This window comes from Heptranchias perlo, chromosome 40 (genome assembly GCF_035084215.1).
Source record: "Heptranchias perlo isolate sHepPer1 chromosome 40, sHepPer1.hap1, whole genome shotgun sequence".
Taxonomy (NCBI): Eukaryota; Metazoa; Chordata; class Chondrichthyes; order Hexanchiformes; family Hexanchidae; genus Heptranchias; species Heptranchias perlo.
Genome location: NC_090364.1, coordinates 613532 through 639790, shown reverse-complemented (window position 1 = coordinate 639790; position 26259 = coordinate 613532). Strand labels below are relative to the sequence as shown.

Below are 26259 nucleotides of genomic sequence, written 5' to 3'. Positions count from 1 at the left end.
AAGTACTCTGATCTATCCTTTTTAGGTCCAAAGAGACTTAGGGGTCCATGTAAATAGATCAATAAAATGTCATGGACAGGTACAGAAAATAATCAAAAAGGCTAATGGAATGCTGGCCTTTATATCTAGAGGACTAGTATACAAGGGGATAGAAGTTGTGCTACAGCTATACAAAGCCCTGGTTAGACCATACCTGGAGTACCGTGTTCAATTCTGGGCACTGCACCTTAGGAAGGATATATTTGCCTTGGAGAGAGTGCAGCATAGATTTACTAGAATGATACCTGGGCTCCAAGGGAATTTAGAAAATTAAGGGGTGATTTGATTGAAGTTTTCAAGGTAGTAAAGGGAACTGATAGGGTAGATAGAGAGAAACTTTTCCATTGGTTGGGGAGTCTAGGACTAGATGACATAGCCTAAAAATTAGAGCCAGGACTTGCAGGAGTGAAGTTAAGAAACACTTCTACATGCAGAGGGTGGTAGAGGCTTGGAACTCTCTTCTGCAAATGGCAGTTGACGCTAGCTCAATTGTTAATTTTAAATCTTTGAGATTGATAGATTTTTGTTAACCTAAGGTATTAAGGGAAATGGGGCTAAGGTGTGTATTTGGAGTTCGGTCACAGATCAGCCATGATCTCATTGAATGACAGAACAGACTTGAGAAGCTGAATGGCCTACTCCAGCTCCTATATTCCTATGTAGAATCTGCAACAAATAGACGGGGTCCAAATTATCTCCTCCAACTAGGGCTATTCTCATACAATACATCCTAGTGGCTGCAAATAGATGGGTAAATTCCCTGATTCTACGCCTTCAGTGGGGAACCAAATTGGAAGAGTGTTGGAAAATAGGTACAACAGAGCAGTGTGGATTCGCAAAGATCTTTTTGATGATTATAACACAAGGGCCTGAGCATTGTAGCTATTCAGAGAGAAGACGTGAACAGATCATCTAACTTGCTAATAATCCCTGATTTTACATCATAAAATTATTACTAGCTTTTTAAAAAAATTGAATTGATATTATCCTCTGCTCAGAAGGAGCCCTTTTTCAATAGCCACGTGTTTATTATTTAAAAAAAATAATTAAGTGCTTGCTTTTGAGCGTGACTTACTGGTGGGAGTGTGGGATCAGTGAATTTATCCAAGAGTAACAGAGATGTGGAGCCAATTATGTGCCTGAATTCTTGGGGAAAGCCGTGCAGGGACTGCCTGCCTGCAGTGCGCTGCCTGAAAGGATGGTGGTAGCAGATTCAATAGTAACTTTCAAATAGGAATTGGACAAATACTTGAAAGGAAAACATTTACAGGGCTATGGGGAAAGAGCAAGGGAATGGGACTAATTAGATAGCTTTTTCAAAGAGCTGGCACTGGCATGATGGGCTGAATGGCCTCCTCCTGTGCTGTACCTACTACGATAGAAACAGAATCCATATGGACTGAGATAAAAGATACGAAGGGATCAATCATGCTAATAGGGGTATACTACAGACCACCCAATAGTGGAAAGGAGGTGGAGGAAGAAATATGTAAGCAAATATGTGAAATGAGTAAAGGACATAGAATAATAATCATGGGAGAATTTAACTACCCTAAATAAACTGGCAAGAAGAGGTAGGTAAAGGGGTACAGGGAATGGAGCTTTTACACTGTGTGCAGGACTCCTTTCTTACCCAGTATGTTAAAAGCCCAACAAGAGAGGAAGCACTACTGGATCTAGTAATGGGAAATTAACCACAACAGATAAGAGAAATAAGCGTTGGGGAACATCTTGGCAATAGTGATCACAACATAAAAGGTTTAAGATAAAGATTGAGAAGGACATAAGTAAGACAAAGACCAAAGTAATAAATTGGAAAAAAAAGCTGATTTTAAAGGGATGAGAATGGAACTAGGGAAAATAAACCGGAAAAATTTACTGATAAACAAAGAAATAGAACAGCAGTGGGAAACGTTTAAAACAGTGATCAATAGAGTCCAGGAGAAATATATCCCACTAAAAAGCAAAAACAAACTAGCCAGTAATGACACACCATGGATGAATAAAGAAATAAGGGCAAAATTGAAACTAAAGAAAAAGGCATACTCTAAGTACATAGATAACAAAGGAGAGGATGACAAAAGGGAATACACAAAGGTTAGGAAAGAAGTCAAAAAAACAATTATGAAGGCAAAGTGAAACTACGAAATAAAATTATCAAGGTATATAAAAAGAAACAGTAAAGTATTTTACAGACATGTAAATAACAATAGAAAAATCAGGATAGGATTAGGGCCACTAAGGGATACACACGATAAACTCACAGGTAATGATAGCGAAATGGCAGAAATATTAAACAATTATTTTGCCTCAGTATTTACCAGGGAGACTAACATGGAGGGCATGACATAGAAGAAGAGATCAAAAAAGATATAAAGATATTTAAGTTAGAAAGGAGGAGATAATTGATAAACTAATCAAACTTAGAGAGGATAAAACCCCTGGTCTGGATGTATTGCATCTGCGCATATTAAAATAAGTTAGGGAAGAGATAGCAGAGGCACTGTTACATGTATATAAAAATTCAATAGAAAAGGAAATAGTGCCAGAGGGCTGGCGGACAGCTGATGTGATTCCTATATTTAAAAAGGGAGACAGAACAAGTCCAGGGAAATATAGACCAATTAACTTAACATCGGTGGTAGGAAAGATAATGGAATCCTTACTCAAAGATGTAATAGAGAAACATCTAGAAACCGAAAATATAATAAAGAATAGTCAGCACGGATTTCAAAGGGGAAGTCCTGCTTGATCAATCTTATTGAATTCTTTGAAGAAATAACAGACAAGGGTAATGCAATAGATGTAATATATTTGGATTTTCAAAAGGCCTTCGATAAGGTACCGCATAGTAGACTCATGAATAAGGTCAGAGCATGTGGAGTCAGGCAACAAGTAGCCAAACGGATAGCAAGCTGGCTACAAAACAGAAAACAGTCTGTAGGGGTTAAAGGTAGTTATTCATACTGGCAAAAGGTGGGAAGTGGTGTTCCACAGGGATCGGTGCTGGGACCACTGTTGTTCACCATTTACATAAACGATTTGGACTCAGGAATTGGCAGTACAATTTCAAAATTTGTGGAAATTGGGGGGTATAGTTAATACTGAGGAGGACTGCGACAAGATACTAGAAGACATTAATAAACTTGCCGAATGGGTGTATAATTGGCAAATATAGATAAGTATGAGGTGGTACATTTTGGTGGGAAGAATAAGAAGGCCACGTAGTCCTTGGAAAATAAGTGTGTAAATGGGGTAGAGGAATCTGGGGCTACAGATACGCAAATCACTAAAAGTAGCGACGCAGGTTAATAAGGCCATAAAAAAAGCAAACTAAGCAAACTAACTTGATAGAATTTTTTGATGAGGTAACAGAGAGGGTAGATGAGGGCAATGCAGTTGATGTGGTGTATATGGACTTTCAAAAGACGTTTGATAAAGTGCCGTACGGTAGGCTTATCAAGATTGTGGCCCATGGAATAAAGGGGACAGTAGCAACACGGATACAGAATTGGATAAGGGACAGGAAACAGAGAGTAGTGGTGAACGGTTGATTTTCGGACTGGAAGGACGTGTACAGTGGTGTGCCCCAGGGGTCAGTGCTGGGACCACTGCTTTTCTTGATATATATTAATGACTTGGGCTTGGGTGTACAGGGCACAATTTCAAAATTTGCAGATGACACAAAACTTGGAAGGGTAGGGAACAGTGAGGTGGATAGTGATAGACTTTAAGAGGATATAGACAGGCTGGTGGCATAGGCGGACACGTGGCAGATGAAATTTAGCGCAGAAAAATGCAAAGCGATACATTTTGGTAGGAAGAACGAGGAGAGGCAAAATAAACTAGAGGGCACAAGTCTAAAAGGGGTACAGGAACAGAGAGATCTGGGGGTATATGTGCACAAATCATTGAAGGTGGCACGGCAGGTTGAGAAAGCGGTTAAAAAGCATACAGGATCCTGGCTTTAAATAGGGGCATCGAATACAAAAGTATGGAAGTCATTATGAACGTTAATAAAATACTTGTTCAGCCACAACTGGACTATTGTGTCCAGTTCTGGGCACCGCTCTTCAGGGAAGATGTGAAGGCCTTAGAAAGGGTGCAGAAGAGATTTACTAGAATGATTCCAGGGATGAGGGACTTTAGTTACATGGATAGACTGGAGAAGCTGGGGTTGTACTCCTTGGAACAGAGACAGTTGCGAGGAGATTTGATAGAGGTATTCAAAATCATGAAGGGTTTAGACAGAGTAGATAGAGAGAGAAACTGTTCCCATTGGCGGAAGGGTCAAGAACCAGAGGTCATAGAATTAAGGTGATTGGCAAAAGAACCAAAGGTGACATCAGGAGAAACTTTTTTTACACAGTGAGTGGTTAGGATCTGGAATGCACTGCCTGAGGGGGTGGTGGAGGCAGATTCAATTATGGCCTGAAGGAAAGGGAACTGGATAAGTACTTGAAAGGAAAAAATTTGCAGGGCTACGGGGAAAAGGCAGAGGAGTGGGATTAGCTGGATTGCTCTTGCATAGAGGCGGCGCGGACTCGATGGGCCGAACGGCCTCCTTCCGTGCTGTAATCTTTCTATGATTTTATGATTCTAATTTCTTTAATCCCTCTCAGCACAATTGTTTGCAGTTATGATTGGTATTATATTGGGAGTGAATAATAAGGATGGAATTTAATTGAGAACTTCAGATGAAGTCATAAATAATGAGAGTAGACCTTTGCTCTAAATATTATAAGAATATTGGCATATTTACTCACTCTCTATAGATAAGGTTTGCACCTCAGTATAGATCATTCATTGACAGTGACAATTTAAGTTAGCGCAGTAAAATACTGTTCCTCAGGGATCTCAATCAGGGATGAGTTGCACCTCTTATTTGCAAAATATAAGATACAGGTCCGCACGGAGTTTGAACATCGATCAGACATCGCATACGTAAAAGACAGATGCAGGTCCCATCCCTATATTTACAAACTGTTGAGTTATGTTAAAACATTGAATAAAGGTTGCGCACTACTAAATCCCACATCCTCCAATCTGCACGTCAGACCTCAAAAATCTGCCGATCTGAGTTGGTACCAGGCCTGCGAGAGAACGTGTACCAAGGTTCTCTGCTGATGCACTACAGGCCTTGGTGCAAGAGATGGACAGAAGGAGGGGCATCCTATATCCACAGCGGGGGGCGGGAAAGAGGCCCTCCAGACAAATGCTCCTGAGGCAGTGGGAGGCAGCGGGGGATGAAGTCAATGCTAGGAGCATAGCAACATGAACATGGATGCAGTGTAGGAAGAAGTTCAATGCTTTGACATGAATGGTCAAGGTGAGTGAGGTCAACTGTCAAGTAGCATCTCCTACCAACTGCGCCACTAGCTGCATCCACTGCACCCCCCATCACCCACGTACCAACAGATTCTTTCAATCAGTACTCAACTCTTCCAATCAGATGCTTCCTCTCACCCTCACACATTACCACTGTTGTAAGCCGCATACCCACAACTCTCAGGTCACATACACTGGCAGCTATTCAACCATTACAGGCACATCACCCAAACATCCTGCAGGACACTCACCGACACACGTCCCGCTTTCTTGCAGGAGAAGGTGGCGCATAACAGGAGGCAGTGGCTCCATGGAACATGAACCTGCTGTCCCCTCTCAGGTTTACAGCATTCCTGTGCCAACCCTTCCCCTCTGCCAGTGCCCTTGCTGTCAGCTAGCCAGCCCACTCCCTGTAGAGTACTGAAACTTTATTATCGGAACATAGGAAGATAGGAACAGGAGTAGGCCAGTTAGCCCCTCAAGCCTGTTCCGCCATTCAATGAGATCATGGTTGATCTGTGACCTAACTCCATACACCCACCTTAGCCCCTTATCCCTTAATACCTTTTGGTTAACAAAAATCTATCAATCTCCGATTTAAAATTAACAATTGAGCTAGGATCAACTGCCGTTTGAAGAAGTGCGTTCCAAACTTCTACCACCCTTTGCATGTAGAAGTGTTTCCTAACTTCACTCCTGCAAGTCCTGGCTCTAATTTTTAGGTTATGTCCCCTAGTCCCAGAATTCAAGTGCAAGAGACCTCCAAAAACAGGTACAAATGTATCAGCAGCCAGAAGCAACCATGATCCAGCAACTAACCTGTAAATCCTGCATGATCCCTTTAAATAGCACTGGTGGGGAGGTCCTCCATGCTATTTACAACCTGTTCAGCTGTGCGAGGGTAAGACCGTGCGTTGGCTGGAACGTTGAGTTCCAAAATCGTATCTGTCCCTTTAAATCAGCATTGCTCACTGATCTGACGCATATTCTCCTTACTTTACATGCTGCTGGTGTTCTTTATCTGCGTGTGCAAGATGGCGTCCAGCGCACGTCACGCTAGAAGCGTGCGCGCGCATTCCAGACACCATTTGGGGTCCTTAGGGGGCCGTGTCGCACCTACAAAACAGGCGCTATGCGGCCCAATTTATAGCCCCTTATGTGTAACTTAAGTAAAAAAAAAGATGTGGTTCTGGTTACTATGGGCTCGATTTTACCAGCGGGTTCCGGGTGCGTTCCCGGCGGGGAGGCGTCGAAAATCGCGATATCCAGGTGCGTCACCGGAGCGCGCCTCGATCCCGCCCACTTCCGGGTTCCGCGCTGACGTGCGGGGCTGCGTGCGCAGCCCCCGCTGGTGGGAATCCCGCAGGCAATTAAAACCAGCGGGATGCCACTTGAGTGTATTTACCTTGCTTGTTGAGGTCATTAAATGACCTGATTCAGCTGTCTTAATAGGAAGTGTGGGATTTTACCTTCAACCGAGACTGTTTCACACACTGGGGAAAACAGTCTCACTCCAACCGGACGTGTTGCAGCCAGCAGCCTGTGGCAGCTGCCAAGGTGCACTCCACAGGTGGGGGGAGAGCCCTCACCCACGCAGGAGGCCACCGCGTCACATAGGGCAACCCCTGCCCTCCACCACCCCCCTCCAAGCCAGAGGAAACACCGACGTGAAACCGCAGCCCCACTGCGAAGAAACACCTACCTACCCTGCACAACCCCTCAGACCAACACCTGCCAGATGGGTGGTGCGTTGACATCCTCGGAGGACGAACAGCATGACCAGCCCCAGCAGCCTCGCAGTCCACGCTGTCCGCCTTAGCGACGTGGAGCCCCCCAACACGGTGCTGTGGCACACCCACCTGCACAGCAGGAGGGAGGGCAACCGCAGAGAGAGATGCGTCGCAGGAGGCACTACCCTCCGCACAGGGTCTACAGACCGAGGCTCAGCTTCATGGACCTCTCCGAGGAGCAGTGCATACAGCGGCTCAGAGTCAATCGCCAGGTAGTCGCCGACATCTGCAGCCTCCTTAACGACGAGCTGCTCCCGGATGGACCAAGCAGCATCATCTTACCTGTCGCCGTCAAAGTCACCACTGCCCTCAACTTCTTCGCATCCGGATCCTTCCAGGGTGCCACCGGGGACATCACCGGGGTCTGTCAGTCTTCTGCACACAAGTGCATAAGGCAGGTCACCGATGGGTTGTTCCGCAGGGCCTCGCACTACATCAACTTCGCCATGGACGAGCGCAGCCAGATGGAGAGGGCGGTTGGATTCCATGCCATGGCTGGCTTCCCACGGGTACAGGGTGTAATCGATTGCACCCACATCGCAATACGGGCACCTCCGCATGAGCCAGGGCTGTTCATCAACAGGAAGGGGTATCACTCCATGAACGCGCAGCTCATCTGTGACCACCGCCAGAGATTCCTACACGTGTGCGCCAGATACCCCGGCAGCTGCCACGATGCCTTCGTCCTCAGGGAGTCCACCATCCCGCCCCTCTTCCACGCACCCAACACCGGCAACGGCTGGCTCCTCGGCGACAAGGGGTATCCCCTACACACGTGGCTCATGACACCTCTGAGGAACCCCATCACCGAGCCGGAGCGTCGGTACAATGACAGCCACACTGCTACCAGGTTTACAATTGAGCAGACCATAGGGCTGCTCAAGGTGCGCTTCAGGTGCCTCGATCGTTCTGGGGGAGCGCTCCAATACACACCATTCAGAGTGGGACGAATCATAGTTGTCTGCTGTGCCCTGCACAACATGGCCCAACAGAGAGGGGTGCCGCTGGAGGAGGCCCCATCCACACCCGCCACCCACATTGAGGACGGTGAAGAGGACGAGGAGCAGGTGGAGGAGGAGGAGGGGGAGGAGGAGGAGGAGGATGCGCCAGAGGATGATGTACGACCCATGCGCCGAACACCGGCTCACCGGGATGCTCGCCGGGCCAGGGAGGCACTCATACGTCAACGGTTCTCCTAGAGTCAGACAGTGCGAGGCCTTCGCATCTCCTCACCTGCAAATGCGAGGGGCCATACCAGCCCCCTCCACTGAAGTGTTGCCAGTACTCCTGCTCCCACAGCAGTGTGCCCAATGGGCGGCAGCAGGTGTTCGCCGTCATGATGGGCTGCACAGAACGCACCTATTGCACAGGCCGCAGAAGAATGGACGAGAGGTGGCAGGAGTGGTGAGAACAATAGTGTTTAATATGTACATGGTGCAATACCATAAACAAAAAGTGTACAAATTAACAGACTCCCTGGTGCATTCCCTTTGTGCTTATAACACCTTTGGATTTCTTTTGCGGGTACCCCTACGTGGTGCTACCCCTGTGTCTCCAGCAGAGGTAGTGGCAGGTTGCTCCTGTTCTTGCCCTGACTGGGTAGATGCTTTGGGCCGACGGCCCCTGGGTTTCGGTGCCCGTGAGGGCACCTCCACAGACTGCTCCTCCTGCACCTGTGCAGGGGCAGACACGGCCACCTGGAGAGGAGGCACCATTGCGGGTACTGGTTGAGAGGGGGGCAGCGGGTGGGACGTGGGGGCACCTTGAGAAGCGTTCCCGCTTCCATGTCCCCGTTCACCATCATCCCTCTCGTGGCCTCGGCCCACATCACCCCTTCCACCCTGCTGGACGACGGTTTGGATGGCATGTGTGAGGCCTTGCAAGGCCACCCCTAGTGTATCCGTCAGCCTGTTTATGGCGGCGGAATGTTGCTCACCCTGAATCCGTACAGCTGTTGTCAGGGCCTGCACGGACTCGATGTGGAGCTGTGCGTGACGCTCGAGGGAGGCTAGCCTGTCCTCCACCGCAGACGCTCCCGCACTTACCCGTGACACTGTGTCGCCGGTACCCTCCTGTACCTGCGCCACCAATGCCCGCATGCAGGAGTTGGACTCCTCCATCACCTGCGCAATTGTGGACAATGCGCGCGGCACCTCTCCCAGTACCTCGATATTTAGCTGGTGCCCCTCGACGACTCTCCTTTTGACTGGTGGCCCCCTGGGTTCAGCATCTGGGTTCGGCTGAGCAGAGCCTGGGGATGAGTGCTCCCACCGATGCGGACCCTCCGCGGCCGCCCCTGCCACCAGGGTCTGCTCATGCTCACACGTGCGCGGTGAATTACCACGTGCAACCCCAACTAGTTGGCGAGGGGGACCCACCGAGGTGCGTGTCTCTGCACTGGTGGATGGTTGGCTCATATGTGACGATGCACCCTCAGAGACCGGCATGTCCTCTGAGGAATCGCCCTCCTCGCACACAGCGCTCGCAGACGGCCCTGCAAGAGAACAGAGGGCACTATGAGGCATGTGCACAAACGTTACGGTGCGCCTGATGCCAGGTGATGATACGGTCACTCGCGATCATGAGTGTTGAGTGTCAGCTTTCCCTTACCGGCCGTTTCTGCAGCGCCAGACTCGCCATCCGCCACGGAGAGGCAATGTTGCGTGCCGGCGAGGTCGAGCGCCTCCACCTCTGCATCCGTCAGTTCGACCACGTGCGGCGGGCCTCCTCCGGTGCGGGCCCTTTCTCGGTTGTTCTTGCATCTCTTCTCCTGTCAAGGCAAAACACAGATACGTGATTAAGTGATGATTGCATAGTGAGAAGCATCAAGCATCGGTGTGGGTGGGTTGAGCGTGGGGCAGATGGATGGGAGGATGCATGTGCCACATGCCCATCCCATTGCATGGGGATTGGGGTGTGTGGTAGTGCTTGGGTGGGGACAGGGACAGTGGGTACTTGCGGGCACGGCGAGGATGGTGAGTGAGTGGCTGTGAGGATTGCTGCGGGAGCGCTGTGGTGGCTCTGCAGGAGGGGTTGTGATATGTTTGGCGTGATGGTGGGGACGGGTTGTGGGAGGGTGCGTTGGTGTACTCACCTTGCCGGACCTAGTGAGGTCATTGAACCGCTTGCGGCACTGCTCCCATGTCCTGGGGGTGTTGGCCCTGCTGCTGACCTCCACCGCCACCTCTGCCCATGCCTTCCTGGTGACGGAGCCAGGGCACTTGCGTCCGTCCGCCGGGAACAGCGTGTCCCTCCTCCTCCTCACACCCTCCAGCAGCAGCTGCAGCGCGAGGTCGGAGAAGCGTGGCGCAGCCTTGCCCCTGGGTTGCGCCATCCTGTGTTGCCTCTTGCCTGCAGCAGGAGGGGCTTTGGGGGACTGCCCCTTTAAGTGGAGCTCCTCCATCGCGATAACGTTAGTGCGCATGCGCAGCCCGCCGGCACGCAGCTGGGGAGCGGAGAACCCGGAACCACGGCTTAATGTGATCAATTATCCCGCGATTGCGCGGGGGGCGCACTCAATTAGCCGTCCGCGTTTTCCACGCTCCCGAAGGACCACCCGCTGGGAACCCGCAGGCCTGCTAAAATCGGGCCCTATATTTCAATGCTCCATAAATACAGTGGTTTAGTTGTTTAGTTGAAGACTAAGGGATCATAAATTTAATCCCATGATTGAGAAAGGAGACATGCCATGGTTGGTGTAGAAGTAGCTAAAGGTCAAGCAGAAAGGGATTTGGGTGTAATAGAGTCAGCACTTAACATGTAAGAGTACAATATCTAAGTTGGAAGATGTAATGCCAAAACTGAACAGTGCTCCGGTCAGAATGCACTTTGAATGTTGTATTGCATTTTGGTCACCAAGATGTAAGCGAAACATTCAAGTCCTGGAGGTGGTGCAGAGAGCCACCAGTCTAACCCCTGGCATCCGGGGTTAATCTGGTGCACTACTTCAGGGCATGTCAGGATAGTAGAGCAAGGGGGCACAGGTTAAAACTTTGATGAGGTAAGTTTAGGACTGATGTCAGGTAGAACTTCTTTAAGCAGAGAGTGATCAACATTTGGAATGAACTTCCGGGTAGGGTAGTGGGAGTGAAAACCTTCGACTCATTCAGGAGTCAGTTAGAGGATGGAGGAAGGTCGGTCTTTTATTCTGGATGGATGAGCTGAATGGCCTCCCTCATCTGGATCTATCTTGTGATCAATGTTCACCCAAATATCACTGAGCATATAAAGAGGAATCACCTTCATCAAGGCTTAAATTAAACTAAAAGAGACATATGCCAATACATGGATCTTCAATTTTCAGATACGTTGATTCTCAGACTTTTAAATAAATTAATGCCAAATTAGGCAGCTGGATTGGCATGGTAATAGAAAGCAGAGGGCAATGATAAATGAACAAGGCATTGTTGTAATGACTAGTGAATTTCCACAGAAGTCTCTTCCCAGCTCCTACTATTTATATTATTTATAAGTGCTATGGAAAAAGATGCTCCTAGTATGTATTGCTGATGATGCAGTGCTGTGTAGCTTGGTGACTGGTGTATGGAAGATCCATCCAGATCATTTTTAGAGTGATCTGGATGGATATTTGTTGGCTTAGGTGGAAAGGAAAACCTGGATGTGAGAGACTATTCACTGAAAGTAGCCAATCAATGTGAAGCTGTAATAAACATGAATAATCAAATACTGAGATACATCCAAAAGGTGTTTTGAAACAGATTACTTTAACTGTATAGTTCACTGGCAAGGCCAAATTTGAAATATTGGATGCAGTTTTGGTGCCCACTTTCTAAACGACATTGAAACATTGGCGAAGGTTGAGAAGAGTAATAAGGTCCTATCACAGGATAGGAATATAGGAATGTACAGGACCATAAGAGATGATAACATTCCATGAGGTCGATCCCACATTATGGGAGTAATTTTAACCCCCCCCAGGGCGGGTGGGGGAGGAGACAGGTGGGGGGTTAAAAATAAAAAAATGGGCAACCCATCAATCTGGCTGGCTGTCGGGCGGGAAACCTGTTGAAAAAATTTAAAACAGGTCCTGCTGTTAATTTCAGCAGGACCTGCAGGAAACCCTTTCTTCCAGGTTTCCTCTCCGAAAATCCTCCCCTTACCCGGCTCCGAGTTATTATCGGGCTCTATCTCTTATTTCCCTCAATGAAACTCTAGAGCAAGACTTCATTTTCAAAAAAAAGGGTTAAATGCTTATTTTTACATTGTAATTTAAGGCACGATAATTTTAGGAATGGGTGGTTCTGAGAATGTGATTTTCATTGGCAATAGAAATGATCCTCTGAAGCAGGTAATGAGACAGTTAAACAGTATAAATGCCAGAAAGTCTGTTAATCCAACAATGGAGTGCCCAACTTTTGGAAAGCAACAAAAATAGAGATAATCTTGTTTTACTCACAAGGCCTTGCATGTGCTCAGGAATATAGATACATCCTGATTTTCTGGCTGAAGAACAATTTAAGCACATGAAGTACATTATAGTGTTTGAGAGCCAGCCAAACCCTTAATATAACAAGTGAGATGTTAGAACTGAGATTTTTTTTTTCATTCTCTGTCAATTTTATACAGTTTCTCTTCTCCCAGATTTGTCCAACACATCTGGGCTCCATAGTGTCCCCATAGTCTAAATGTCAGTCCGTGCTCCGGAAAATGTCAATCATTACATTATCGTTTTGGGGGACAGTTTTTGATGTCTCTGTTGTATGGCTCCTAGTCATGTACTCTGCATCCTAGAATAGTACTTTAATTAAAAGTGTTGTAACATTATTTGATTCAATGATTGTAAATTTGAGGAGAAAATGAGCTCAGATGGGTCAATGCAGTTAATATAAAACGATGGCAGGAATGTTTAGTTTAAGAAAGAGAGAATAAAATCAACTGTGTCATTGAAGTGGTTAAATTGGATTTAAATTTGTCATAATTATATTTTTTTCAATATAAATAAAACAGCCTAGTAATAATTTAATAAAAAGGTTTTGAAAAATATCCATTGTTTTGGGTCCAGTTTATTTAATTATATTTTACAGTAAAATGGAATCATTATAAAATATTTCTTCAAATAGATTAATGTTTTTGCAGTTTAAAACCTAAACTTTTCTCCATCTTGTCTTGAAGATATTTTTGTCAAAGTTTCAGTGAGGAACTACCATAAGGAAATTATGACTAAAGCAAGAATATTCCAATTTAAGATCTTTGTCTTTTTTAAAAAAAAATGCACTAATTAGGCATTTAAATACTCTTAATGGAAATATTTTATTTGGGGAAATACATGGAATTATATATGTAATAACTACCAATAGCTTTACTATAATTCCAATCCCTAATCAAAAGACTTCTGACATTCCTGTGACATTTGCATCCTCCAGTACCCACAATTTTAATTCATTAATAATTTATCTTATAGGTATTGTATTTCCATTTCTATCCCCAGGGGAAAAAGGTGACACTTTTTAAAATTCTAAATTAAACACATTTTCATACCAATCATATTCCGTTATATAGGAGAGTGATAGTTGGTTTCTTTAATAAGAAATGGGGGCATGCATTTTTCAACAGTTTAAAAATATGCTTCTCCTCAATTTCTCCCTATTTTACAAAGCAATTTTTCATCTTCAGAAAACAATATTTTTCCCTTTTTACTGTAGTCATCAGAAGCTGATAATAAATTGTTATCTGTCGCTCACGGAACCTGGAGGAGAATAACTGATCAGAGAAAGAATCCAAGTAATTTGGCCCTGTCCTATTCAATTCCATTGCTACTGTGGTGATACTTCAAAATGTTCCCATTCATAAAGCTTGCTAGTGGCAGAAGGGATAGACTGGCTTTATGGGAAACCAGGAAATTTCCCAAGTGCCCCTGTGAATGGTTCCATAAGTCTCTCAGCTGTTCTATTTCTTATAAATGCTACCTAAAATCACCTCACATTATATTTCTGTCATGAATGTGGGATATAAGTCAAGGTACAACAATGCAGATTGTAATGTTGGACTGCAGGGTATCAGTCAGGGTTTATTAATGCAGATTGTAATTTCTCCCCATTTACCCTCTTTTAATCTCTCTTTGCCATGTGCCATGCCTGATTCAAGAAAATGTGCAGCTGACTTCTTCGTAGGTCTCTGCTGATACCTCATTATAACCAGCTTCTAGGAATTGCCTGAGCAGTCCAAACATATAGTCTGCAACTACATGCCACAGCTCCCATGGACTGTAGATCCTCACCACTCTAAATATGGTTAAATTCAATAATAGATTTAAATGAGGGTGACTGTAATTTAAAAAATATATATTTCGTTCCACCAGGCGCTTAAGCTACATTTTACAAGAGTTCTGTTTGAGCAGTCAATTGTTCGTCGTAGTTCAGTTCTCATTCTTTGCTTAGTCATTGGTGCATTGAAGAGAGCAACTGTCGTGTTATATTAAACCTCTAAAGCAACAGATGGTCGAATTGAAAAACAAACAGTGAATCATTGCAGAAAAAGACACAGTGGCCAGACTGATTGTGCTGGATAATGAGAAGACATTTCCATAGTGACAATATTTATATTTTTTTCTTTGATAACTGATTCAACAATCATATTTAATCTGGATGGGTCTAATGGTCTTATCGCTTTTGATAACATTTGCTCTTGGTTGGATTCTGGCAGCTATATCCTAGATTGGCAGCATAGTAACCAATAATGATTGCTACCAATACTTAAAGGGCACTAAATTGGGTCGGGTAGCGCCCGTTTTTTTCGGCGCTACACGGCCCCTCCAACATCCAAGATGGCATCTTGGATGCACACGCACATTTCCTGCGTGACTAGCGCCAGACGCCATCTTGGTATAGGAGTTAGCGCATGCACTAACCCCGAACGCTGGAAGCATGTAAAGTAGGGAGAAAATGGCTGCAATCAGTGTGCAATGCTGATTTAAAGTGATATACACAATTTTGGACCTTAACGCTCAACTCAACGCACAGTCTTGTCCCTAACCATCTAAACGTTTCTAACAATGCCTGAAGGAACCCCCACCGGCGCTATTTAAAGGGCCATGCAGGTGTTGCAGGTTAGTTGCTGGATTATTGCTTCTGGCTGCTGGAGGAGTAGGAAGTGTTTTTTTTGAAGCTCCCTATTCTTATTCAGAGTTCCTACACTACTTTTGAGAGTGCTTTGGCAGGTATTGCCTTACGGGTTGGGAAACTACAACCCTGGTGGAACAACATTCCTGGCGACCATGGGTGGACTGCTAGGGCTCCCGTTGGGCATTGAGCATGACTGGGAGCATGCTGAGAGGCCACGCCTAGAGGGTTAAGCTGCGAGGAGATGGAGGACGAGGAGGCGCAGGGCACTGAGCAGGAGGCCCTACCCAATGAGGGCCTTCAGGGATCAATTCTCTTACCTCAACATGACCGAGGAGGATTGCATCCGACGCCTGAGGTTCACCAAGGAAGCTGTCACCGAGATCTGTCAACTGGTGCGGCCACAACTGCAGCCTCAGAGCAGGGCGAGGACAGCATTGCCTGTGGCTGTGAAGGTCACCGTGGCGCTGAATTTCTAGGGCTCAGGAGCATTTCAGGCCTCTGCTGGCGGCATGTGCAACATCTCGCAGTATGCAGTGCACTGCTGCATAAGGGAAGTCACAGACGCACTGTACCACATGAGGAACAGGTTCATTACCTTTACTCTCGACAGAGACAATCAGAACTGCAGGGCTCCTCCAGACCGGTCTAGGCAGCGGAAGCGTTGTTTGAGGAGGCCTATGGTGTGCTCCATGATGTTGCATGTGGCAGCATGGCTCTCATTATAGGCCTGCTGTGCACGTGTGCGTGGATTCCTGACCAGTGTCATGAGCCACATCGTGAGGGGGTTCGCTCGCATTGCTGGCTTCCTCATGGTGCAGGGTGCCATGGACTGCACACATATTGCCTGCGTGCCCCGCATATCAACTCGGCTGTCTTTGTAAACCGAATGGGCTTCCACTCCCTCAACATGCAGCTGGTGTGCGACCACACGCATCGTATCTTGGCGGTCGATGCCCGCTACCTTGGGAGTAGTCACGACTCCTTCGTCATGCGGCAGTCCAACGTGCCAGCTATGTTTCATCCGACTCGGCAAGTCAAAGGCTGGCTAGTGGGTGACGAGGGCTATCCCCTCACGATGTGGCTCATGACACTGGTCAGTAATCCACGCGCACGTGCACAGCAGGCCTATAATGAGAGCCATGCTGCCACATGCAACATCGTGGAGCACACCATAGGCCTCCTCAAACAACGCTTCCACTGCCTAGACCGGTCTGGAGGAGCCCTGCAGTACTCCCCTGAGTGGGTGGGCAGATTTGTGGTGGTCTGCTGCATGCAGCACAACCTCGCCATCATGAGGGACCAGCCTTTGCCACCAATGACTGCAGAAGATCCTGAGCCAGAGGTGCAGGAGGAGGAGGAGGAGGCTGAGGAGGAAGAGGCGGAGGTGCAGGAGGAGAAAGAGGCTGAGGAGGAGCAGGAGGAGGGGGTGGAGCCAGAAGAGGAAGTGGAGGAGGACGCAAGGGTGCAGCAGGAACCACATGCCTTGTCTGCAAGGGCTCTGTGTGCTCGCCTGATCCGTGCCCGGTATCAATAATTGGAACTACATCCCCCAACTCACCAACAGTCCTACATTCCCCACCTTTCCCCTCCCACAAGACAATCAAATCGCCCTCCATCACATTACACATTGGTGCCCCTCTCAGCTCATTGCATGAATAAAAACCACCACCAAATGCAAAATCAAGCTCTCATTTATGGATTAATAAATGAAAATATGCAAATGTAACAGAACTATTCACCCTTGTGCATTCCCTTAGTGCCTATTGTCCGTGTGCCTTTACCTATCCTAGTGCTCCTACGAGGTGCTTCCCCAGTGGCTGGAGCGTGGGTGGTGGAATTCTGCTGGCTTTCAATGGAGGAACGTCCAGATGGCCTTGGAGGATGACCTCGAGCAGCTCTGGGCCTGGAGGGCCCAGCTTCAGACTGCACCATCTCAGCAAGGGCTGCAACAGTCTGCCCTGGCTGGCCGACAGGCAACAACAGGGGCACTGGCAGTGTGGCAGGAGTGGGAGCAGGAATGCTGTCGTCCTGAGAGAGGACAGCAGGTCCGACTGCGATGGCGCCACTGCCACTCTCCCGGGGCGGCGCCTCAGCACTCCTGATGATCGGCTGGAGAACGGATTGCTGGAGTGCTATGATGCCCTGGAAGCCCCGTTCTACAGTGGTCCCCAGAGCCACGATAGCAGCGGTCTGAGCTTCCAATGCAGCAGTGTGAGTTGCAAATGCAGCAGTCAGACCTTGGATGGCAGATGTTTGTGCTGCAATGGATGCTGTGACATCAGTCATCAGAAGCTGCATCGTGGTGAGTTCCACAGGGGCGCTGATGGAGGTGACCACCCGTTCCATGTTGGAAAGGATGGGCTCCAAGCTCTGCGCAAAGCCCTGCGCCAAGTTGGAGCTGGACTCCTCCATGCCCCTTCTTATTATGCGCGGGCTTTCCAGTGCCCCAAGGATTTGTTGGTGTACGCCCATCAGCCGTCTTCTGTAGCCTGGCCCATTGAAGTCATCATCTGACTCCTCTGCAGCAGAACTAGTGAGCGACCTCGTCCTCCGGCATCCATTCCCTCCGCCCCGGCTCCTGCGCACTTGTGCTCGGTGTCTCACCACGTGCTGATCCCTCCTCTAACCTAAACCTCTAAAGGACGCGCAGTGTCAGTCTCTGAGCTGGTGGAAGCAAGTGTCAGATCAAGTGTCAGATCGAGTGACGGTGTAGCTTCAGTGTCCTCTTCCTCCCCCTCCTCCTCCTCGGGTGCCGCCACGTGTTCTTGGGTATCTGCAATGACAAAGGGAAACAGGTTGAGTTGTGGAGTGGGGAGAGGAGCAAGTAAGAGGTGTGTGCTGGCAGCATGTGCAGCACATGAGTCAGAAAAGATTATGGGAGGAGGGAGATGTGGAAAAGGAGAAGGATCATTAGATATGCAGAAACCCCCTTGACCGGGACCTCCAGCGCGGCACGTTGTGACGACTGCAGCGACGGCCCACCCAATGATGCTGAGCGCCGTCTCCTCTGGGGGGGTGAGGACGTGTAGACGTGCCCGTCCAGCCTCTGGTCCCTCCTGCTGGAGGGTGTTATACGCCACCTTCTCCTGCAAGACAGAGGACAGTGTGTCAGTGAGTGTCCTGCAAGGTGTGTGGGTAATGTGCCTGTCATGGTCGAATAGCTGCCAGTTTGTGTGACTTGAGTGGTGGTTGTGTGGCCTGCAAGTGTGGTATTACGTGCGTGTGAGATGCAGCATTGTGTATGGATGGGCAGTGTTTGTTGGTGGGTGGGTGGATGACCGGAGGTGTCGTGCATGGATTATTTGTCCAGTTGGTGCTACTTGACACTTGACATGTGCCACTTGACACTTGCATTCACTCACCTTGACCACTCGTATCAAGTCATTAAATTTCTTGCGGCACTGCACCCACGTGCGTGCTGCAATGCTTCTCGCATTCACCTCCTGTGCCACAGTCTGCCAATGCCTACGCAGCTGTAGTCTAGATGGTCTCCGGCCACCCTGCGGGTGCAATGCTGCCCTCTTCTGGTCCACCCCTCCATCAGGGCCTCCAGAGCATCATACGAGAATCTTGGTGCCCACTCTCTTGCTGGTGCAGCTGCTCGTGATGCCATTCTCCCTTCTCCTCCTTGGCTGTGTCTCTGCCATTAGAAATGTGCCTGCACCTTTAAGTAGTGCAGGCAGCTGATGACGTGCACTGGCCACGCCCCATTTTCAACGTCCTCATTCTCCATGCAGCCTCTCAGCAGCGAGGGCTGCGCTTGCTGCACGGAGATTTCAGGGTAAGTAGCAGGCAGCACGAATTTCACGTGCTGCCTCCGGAGGGTCCATTCGGCGCTACTATCGCTCAGAATGGACCCGTATCCAATTTTTCCCCCCAAAGAGATTTTTTGTAAAAAAAACTTGGGACTGCATAAACAATGAACTAGCGAGCATTTTAGTTAGAAAACTAACTAATAGCACACTAAAGGTTTTACTTCTGCTCTTCTGGCACATGCCAGGTGTGCCTAGCAGGAAATTTTGCATCCCAGCCTGTGATTTTCCATTAATTTTAAGATGCAGAAAATTTATGCTTAAATGTTTTAAGGCAGGAATGGTGTGTCGATGGGGACAATTGTGGTGAGGGTGCTTAAGGGCACAAAAGTGGTTGTGGATTAGTCACGGGAGGAAATTTATAGGTGGGAACACATTGGGGGAGGGGAGGGGGTTGAAATCAGGGCCTGGTGGTTCAAAAGGGGGTCATGGCATTTTGTCCCATTCCCCTCACACCTGCTCCCCAATACTGCCAGTTTCTAAAAATCCCCAATACTGGTAGACAAAATCAGAATCTAAATTTAAATTCTGAAAATCCATTTCCTCAATATACTTGTGACTACTTCACATTGTCAAAAATAGTTGGAGGAAAGATAATATGAGTAATTGTAATCTTGGCAATAAAGATGGTTTTGAAGCTGTCAGTTGTAGCTGGCCACTGTTAGATGGTACCAAGCAAGAGTTAGTTGTCCCTGTGTTGAATGTAGAAGGATTGCACTTCAATCTTTATACTGGGTGCATTTTCAAGAGTGCTTACTTGTGTTGGGTACACTTTCACAGGTTCTGACTAATATTGGGTACAGTTTTATGGCCAACAGTTGCCCTCCAATACTTGATGTAAGTAGTCATTCCTCATGTATAAGCCAAGACAGTGAGTGTCATCAGGGTATGTACTGTGGGCCTATCACACCTGACCATGAACCTGTTCTCACCTGATGTCCACATATTTGCACTTTGCAAGGGGAATCACTGGAAAGTGATCAAGAGCATAAACTCGGGCTGATTTATCCCTTCCTAGTCAAGGAATGTTGAGGGCTACCTGCTACCCTAGCTACATTCAAGTTGCTTACACTTGTTACCTTTGATCCTAATGTTAAATTATTTTCTTAAATTCACAGACACCATTTAGTATAATGCAAAGGATTATACATTTTTAATGTAAAACCAGGCTTTGCAGGCGGGATGATGACAGCTGATTCGAGAAGTAAAGGGAATTAGGGGTTATGGGGAGCGGGCAGGAAATTGGACATGAAGCTGAGTTCGGATCGGTCAATGCCCTGTGGGTGGCGGAGAGGGCCCAGGGGCTATGTGGCCGGGTCCTGCTCCGACTTCTTGTGTTCTTTAGATTTGTGGTTGGGATCAGATCAGCCATGATCTTATTGAATGGCGGAGCAGGCTCGAGGGGCCGATTGGCCTACTCCTGCTTCAATTTCTTATGTTCTTATGTTCTTATGTTCTTTAACGTTGTTTATGTACTAATAATAGTGCCACTTGAAGTAGATGAATAAGATACAGACATCGTAAAGTTTTCCTTATGAGCAAGATCACTAGATTATTTTGGACAGTCAATTACAGAAACGTCCCCTATCCATTATATATTATATACATATTATATTATTATACTTTGATATTTATGGAATGTAAAGACAAGTCACCACAATGGGTTCTAATTTCTTTTTATTTAAATCTGCCCATAGCACAATTGAGAGGTAAAAGTCATAATACGCTCTAATAGGACTCGCTGTGAATTGGGACCAGACCAGTATGTTAATACATTGTCTTGTCCACAGGTAACCCACCTTCACTGACATCAGTGAGCAGCGAGGGTCAGTGCCAGCAGGCTTAGAAGAACGGCCTAAGGGTTATAGCATAGACTATAGCCAGTAAAGAAAGAAAAGAAAGACCTTGCATTTATATAGTGCCATTCATGTCTCAGGATGTCCCAAAGCACTTCACAGCCAATTAAGGACTTTTGAAGTGTAGTCACTGTTGTAATGTAGGCAAACACAGCAGCCAATTTGTGCAGTAGAATATATGTAGATGTGTATATGTATCCAACATATTCAGGATGAAGGAATCCACTGTTTTTAATAATGGATATTTATTGAAAAATAAAATTTACTCTAGCAAAAGATGTGGCATGTGAGCACTTTTTAAGTATCTGGTTTTCATTGAAGTAAACTCTCATATCTCAAATATGGGAGTGGTGCCAGCACAGGGATCAAAATAAACAGTGTTGATGGTAATGCACCTTGAAATAATATTCATTCCTATGTCAAGTCTGAATTATCTCAATGATGGATACATTACTGATCACACTCCGAAGGGGTATATTATACTGAATAAATCATATCACACTCCAGCATGTGTAGGATATGGTGTTTTACATTACATAATTTGCACATCATATTTCAGGTATAAGAGTCTCTCTATTATATCAGACAAATCAAAAAATTGACAGGCAACATTTCAAATAACTGCAGTCTTGGGGCGAAAGGAATCTTTTTGGTGTTGGTAAAATCTTCAATCAGTTTCTGCTGGGTGGGAATTAAGAAACTGGGCAAAGAACCTGAGCTTTGCCTGCAATTCTTTCAGGCCAAATCATCCATCCTATGTTTGTTCAGGCAGAAATGTTATTTTCTTCACAATTTCAAAATCTGTCAATTTAGCCCATTATTAGGGGGCAGATCGAATCGAAACAGTGGCTGGCTCGATCATCTAATATTCCAAAAGTCTTTCATCTTATTTGGAATTTGGACCTATTGGGATTAGGTTTAAAACTGCATTGCTTACAAGGCAGTACAAAAAAAAGTATTTGTTCTCATAATGTAACACTTATAACATTTATTCTTTCCATTAAAAATGCTTACAAGAATCTAAGGTTCTGGCAGACATTGCCAAGTGCTACAATTTTATGACATAAACAATGTCATTATTATAATCACTCCCTAATGTGGAAAAATCATCTGTGCAAATGTATGAAAATTTATCAGTATGACAAATAATTTATTTTTGAATTGATAAAATCCAAAATATATGCTATATTAATATGTAATTAAGGACTCAGAGTATAAAACAATAGAACAGATCAGTTCAGAAGTGAAATTCAGCTTGTACTGCCATGTTGGAAATTTAGATACCACTGGTGAGATAAAATACGAAGGAAGTCACTCAAATAAATGCATGGAATGTGCACATTTTCTCCAGCACTCATGGCAGCCATTTATTGTGGCTGGCTATACGAGATGGTGGAAAGTCTGCCCATGTTCCAAATAAAGGCATATTTAGCAGGAGTAAAGTATCTTCTTGATCCCCTTCCCAAAATGCCAATTGAGTGTGAGTGGAATCCTATCCCATTGAACACAGAATTCTATTAGTTGTGCTTGAGAGGGATTTGAAAATATATAGCTGAATAAACCACTACAGCAGTAACTGGCTCAATCTCTGGGATATTTTGAAACGGGAAAATAGAGAGCAAAATTGATACTTGGATGATTAAAGCGTGTCCTCAGCACAGTGAATAGGTAACAGTTGTAACAAGCTCTAATAGGACTTGATATGGATTAGGATCAGACCAGTATGTTAATAGATTGTCTTGTCCACAGGTAATCGAGCCTCTTCACTGGCAGCAGTGAGCAGCGAGGTCAGTGACAGCAGCCTAAGAAGAACAGCGTAAAGATTATAGAATGGACTAGAGCGAGTGATTTTTTACTTTCATTTATATTCAAGATACTCAGGATGAAAGATCCATCCGTTGTTATTTTATAATAGGTAACATTTGTTAAAAATAAAATTTACTCTGGAACAAGATATGGCATGTGAACACTTTTTAAATATCTGGTTCTCAGAGAAGCAAACTCTCATAACCCAAATATGAAAAGGGTGGGAAAGTCAAAGTGTGATGGAGGTGCTAGGTCAAGAATCAAAATAAACAGCATTGATGCCAATGAACCTTTAAACAATAACATTCGTTCCCAAGTCACTAGTAAGTTATCTCAATGATGGATATGTTGCTGAGCACACTCCAAGGGGTAGATATCTGTATATTATGCTGAATAAATCAAATCACACTGCAGCAAGTATTGAGTGTGGTATTTTCCATTAGATAATTTGCAAATTGTACTACAGGTATAGGAGTCTCTGTAGTATATCAAATAAATCACAAAATGCACTTGACTCAGTATTTGGAATAACTTTGGAGGGTGGAAATGCATCAGGTGTAATGTTTGTTTGGCCAGATTTTTTTGCCTGCATTTACCATTTACCTTTACCATTTTAATCAATTACGAATGTTAACTCTAAAGTACAAATTGGCTGGGTTTATCATAGCTAAAGTTGTTTGTCATATGTGAAACTGAGACCATCTCAGATTTGGTGTGAAATAGCCCTGTTTGCAAGCCAGCACAGGAAAATATTTGTTTTCATAATGTAACATTAATAATATGTATTGTACAATTTTTTATTTTTCTATTATAAATACCTATAATGCTAAATCAATGATTCATGATAAAATGTTATAACATAAATCATATCAACTTTTTGATATATATTAATGACCTGCATATACAGACGTCAGAAAGACATAGACAGACTGTTGAAATTCGCAGACACAGGGCAGATGAAATTTAATACAGAGAAGTGTGAAGTGATGCGTTTTGGAAGGATGAATGAGGAGAGACAATATAAACTAAATGGTACAATTTTAAAAGGGGTGCAGGAACGGAGAGAGCTAGGGGTTTATGAACATAAATCTTTGAAGGTGGCAGGACAAATTGAGAAGGCTGTTAAAAAAACATATAGGATCCTTAGTTCTATAAACAGAGGCATAGAGTACAAAAGCAAGGACGTTATGCTAAGCCTTTATAAATAATTGGTTAGGTCCCAGCTGGAGTATTGTATCCAATTCTGGGCACCACACTTTAGGAAGGATATCAAGGCCTTAGAGAGGGCGCAGAGGAGATTTACTAAAAAGGTACCAGGGATGAGGGACTTCAGTTATGTGGAGAGACTGGAGAAGCTAGGGTTATTCTCCTTAGAACAGAGAAGGTTAATGGAAGATCTAATAGAGGTGTTCAAAATCATGAAGGGTTTTGATAGAGTAAATAAGGAGAAACTGTTTCCAGTGGCAGAAGGGTCGGTAACCAGAGGACACAGATTTAAGGTAATTAGCATAAGAACCGGGGGGAGATTAGGAGAATTTGTTTTATGCAGCGAGTTGTTATGATCTGGAATACATTGCCTGAAAGGGTGGTGGAAGCAAATTCAATGGTAACTTTCAAAAGGAAATTGGATATACACTTGAAAAGGAAAAAATTGCAGGGCTTTGGGGAAAGGGCAGAGGAGTGGGACTAATTGGATAGCTCTTTCATAGAGCCGACCCAGGCACGATGGGCCGAATGGCCTCCATCTGTGCTGTATTATTCTATGATTCTATGAATATATTTATTTCACTCCAATAGGTGGAATGAAGGCCTGTGCAAAATATAACAATTAAATATATGGTAAGGAGAAAGAGTGCAGAGCAGGGCCACAAGATTAATTCCCGATTTAAAACACTTTAGTTACCCAGATAGGCTCAACGAGCTGGGTCTCTATACTTTAGTGAAACATAGACTTGGGGTGATTTGATCGAGGTTTATAAAATAATGAAAGGATTAGATTGCATTTATGTAGACCAAATATTTCAACTAAATAGGGTAAGGTGGACCGGGGTCATGTTTAAGATGTAAGAGCAGAACGAGGTTGGATGTTAGGCGGTTCCTCTTTTCTCAGAGAATAGTGGACTGGTGGATCAGATTGCTGGCTTGTGCAGTGAATGCTGATTCGCTGCATTCTTTCAGGTGAAAGCTGGACCGGTTTCTGGCTGGGGTGGAGATCACCTTATACAAGAGATAGGTATCCTGCAATGTAAATCAGGGCCAATATGATGTCCTGGACTAGTTTTGATCACCTAAGGGGACGTAGAGGAATTTGCCAGTTTTTTCCCCCTAATTGGCCTGGGTTTTGTTTTATTCTCTTTTTTTTGGCTCTCCTGGGAGATTACTTGGCTCCGGGGGCAGGTGGGGAGTCTATGTATTGTGATGCATAAGGCATTACAACTGTGTGGGACAGGCTGGATGGACCAGCAGGTCTCTTTCTGTCTGTTATTTCCGTATGTTTGTACATATATGATTGTACAATCCAAACCATAAACTATATCAATACATAAATGAAGGCAGCACCAAGAGTATACAAGGAACCATGTGGAAAAGATGATTCCAGACGCTCTTCCAGAAATATAGCTTATGTTCTACTGTCAAGTTGGGACTATTACGCAACTTTAAATGAAAATGCATCATGGCCAATAAAAGATACACAGAAGTGATTGATATCAACAATTTTATTTCAAAGAGCAAAGACAGGATTTATGGTAAGTGAAATATTATTGTTTTATAAAAAATTCTTTAAAGTGGAGGTTTTGGAGGAAGTCACCGCACCAGGCTATCCTTACTAAAATTAGGTTGGCCAGAAAGAGCCTTGCTATGAAAAAGGATCCCAACATTTGATTTTAAATGTATTGCAAATTAAGGAATGTTCAATTCACTAAGTAATTAATAATTGTAAAACACCATAAATATTTAGTCACATTTTAAAGTTCTAAAGTAGTACAATATAATTAGGTGCAACATCTGGAACAGTATAAGAACTTCTGAGATAGATAAACTTCACACATAAAACCTAAGCAATAGTGATACCCACCATAAAGTCACCCTCAGGTTGGATGCCAGACTCATCAGCCATAGTACCACTGGTTGATACCTTAATACTCTCCTCAAAATAGCCACTAATCAACTCTTATATATGAATGACAATTAAGGTATGGTAAGGAGGAAGATTGGTATCATCTTACAAGTATGTGCATCACATTGACCAGAAAGACAAGATGCTATGACTGCCAACCTCCTACACCCCTTTGCAAAATGTGCTCGCATCATTGAAGCCCCATGAGCATAGTTGAAGCCACAGTGCTGTCATAAATGCATCTAGCCTCTACTGTTTATAGTTAGGTCCTCCATCATCCATACCTTTGAATTGTGGTGGGGAAGATGGAGGTACAGAATATACACACTCTAGCTGATGTCTCTCTCTGACCTGTCTTTAGTCTCTGTGCCATACTCCTCACAAAAAACTGTATCCTAACAGCCATTTTTCTGGGAAACATTGGCCCTG

General features: G+C 45.2%; 1 protein-coding gene across 1 annotated transcript in view; it reads left to right on the top strand.

Moving 5' to 3' along the window:
- LOC137305308 (dickkopf-related protein 3-like) overlaps window positions 1-22860 on the top strand; it is a 42387-nt gene extending 19527 nt beyond the window's left edge. Inside the window, exon 4 of the mRNA XM_067974153.1 lies at window positions 22656-22860. Coding sequence (XP_067830254.1) covers window positions 22656-22685 — 30 coding nt within the window. The 3' untranslated portion in view covers window positions 22686-22860. The remainder of the gene's footprint in view (window positions 1-22655) is intronic.
- The last annotated feature ends 3399 nt before the right edge of the window (window positions 22861-26259 follow it).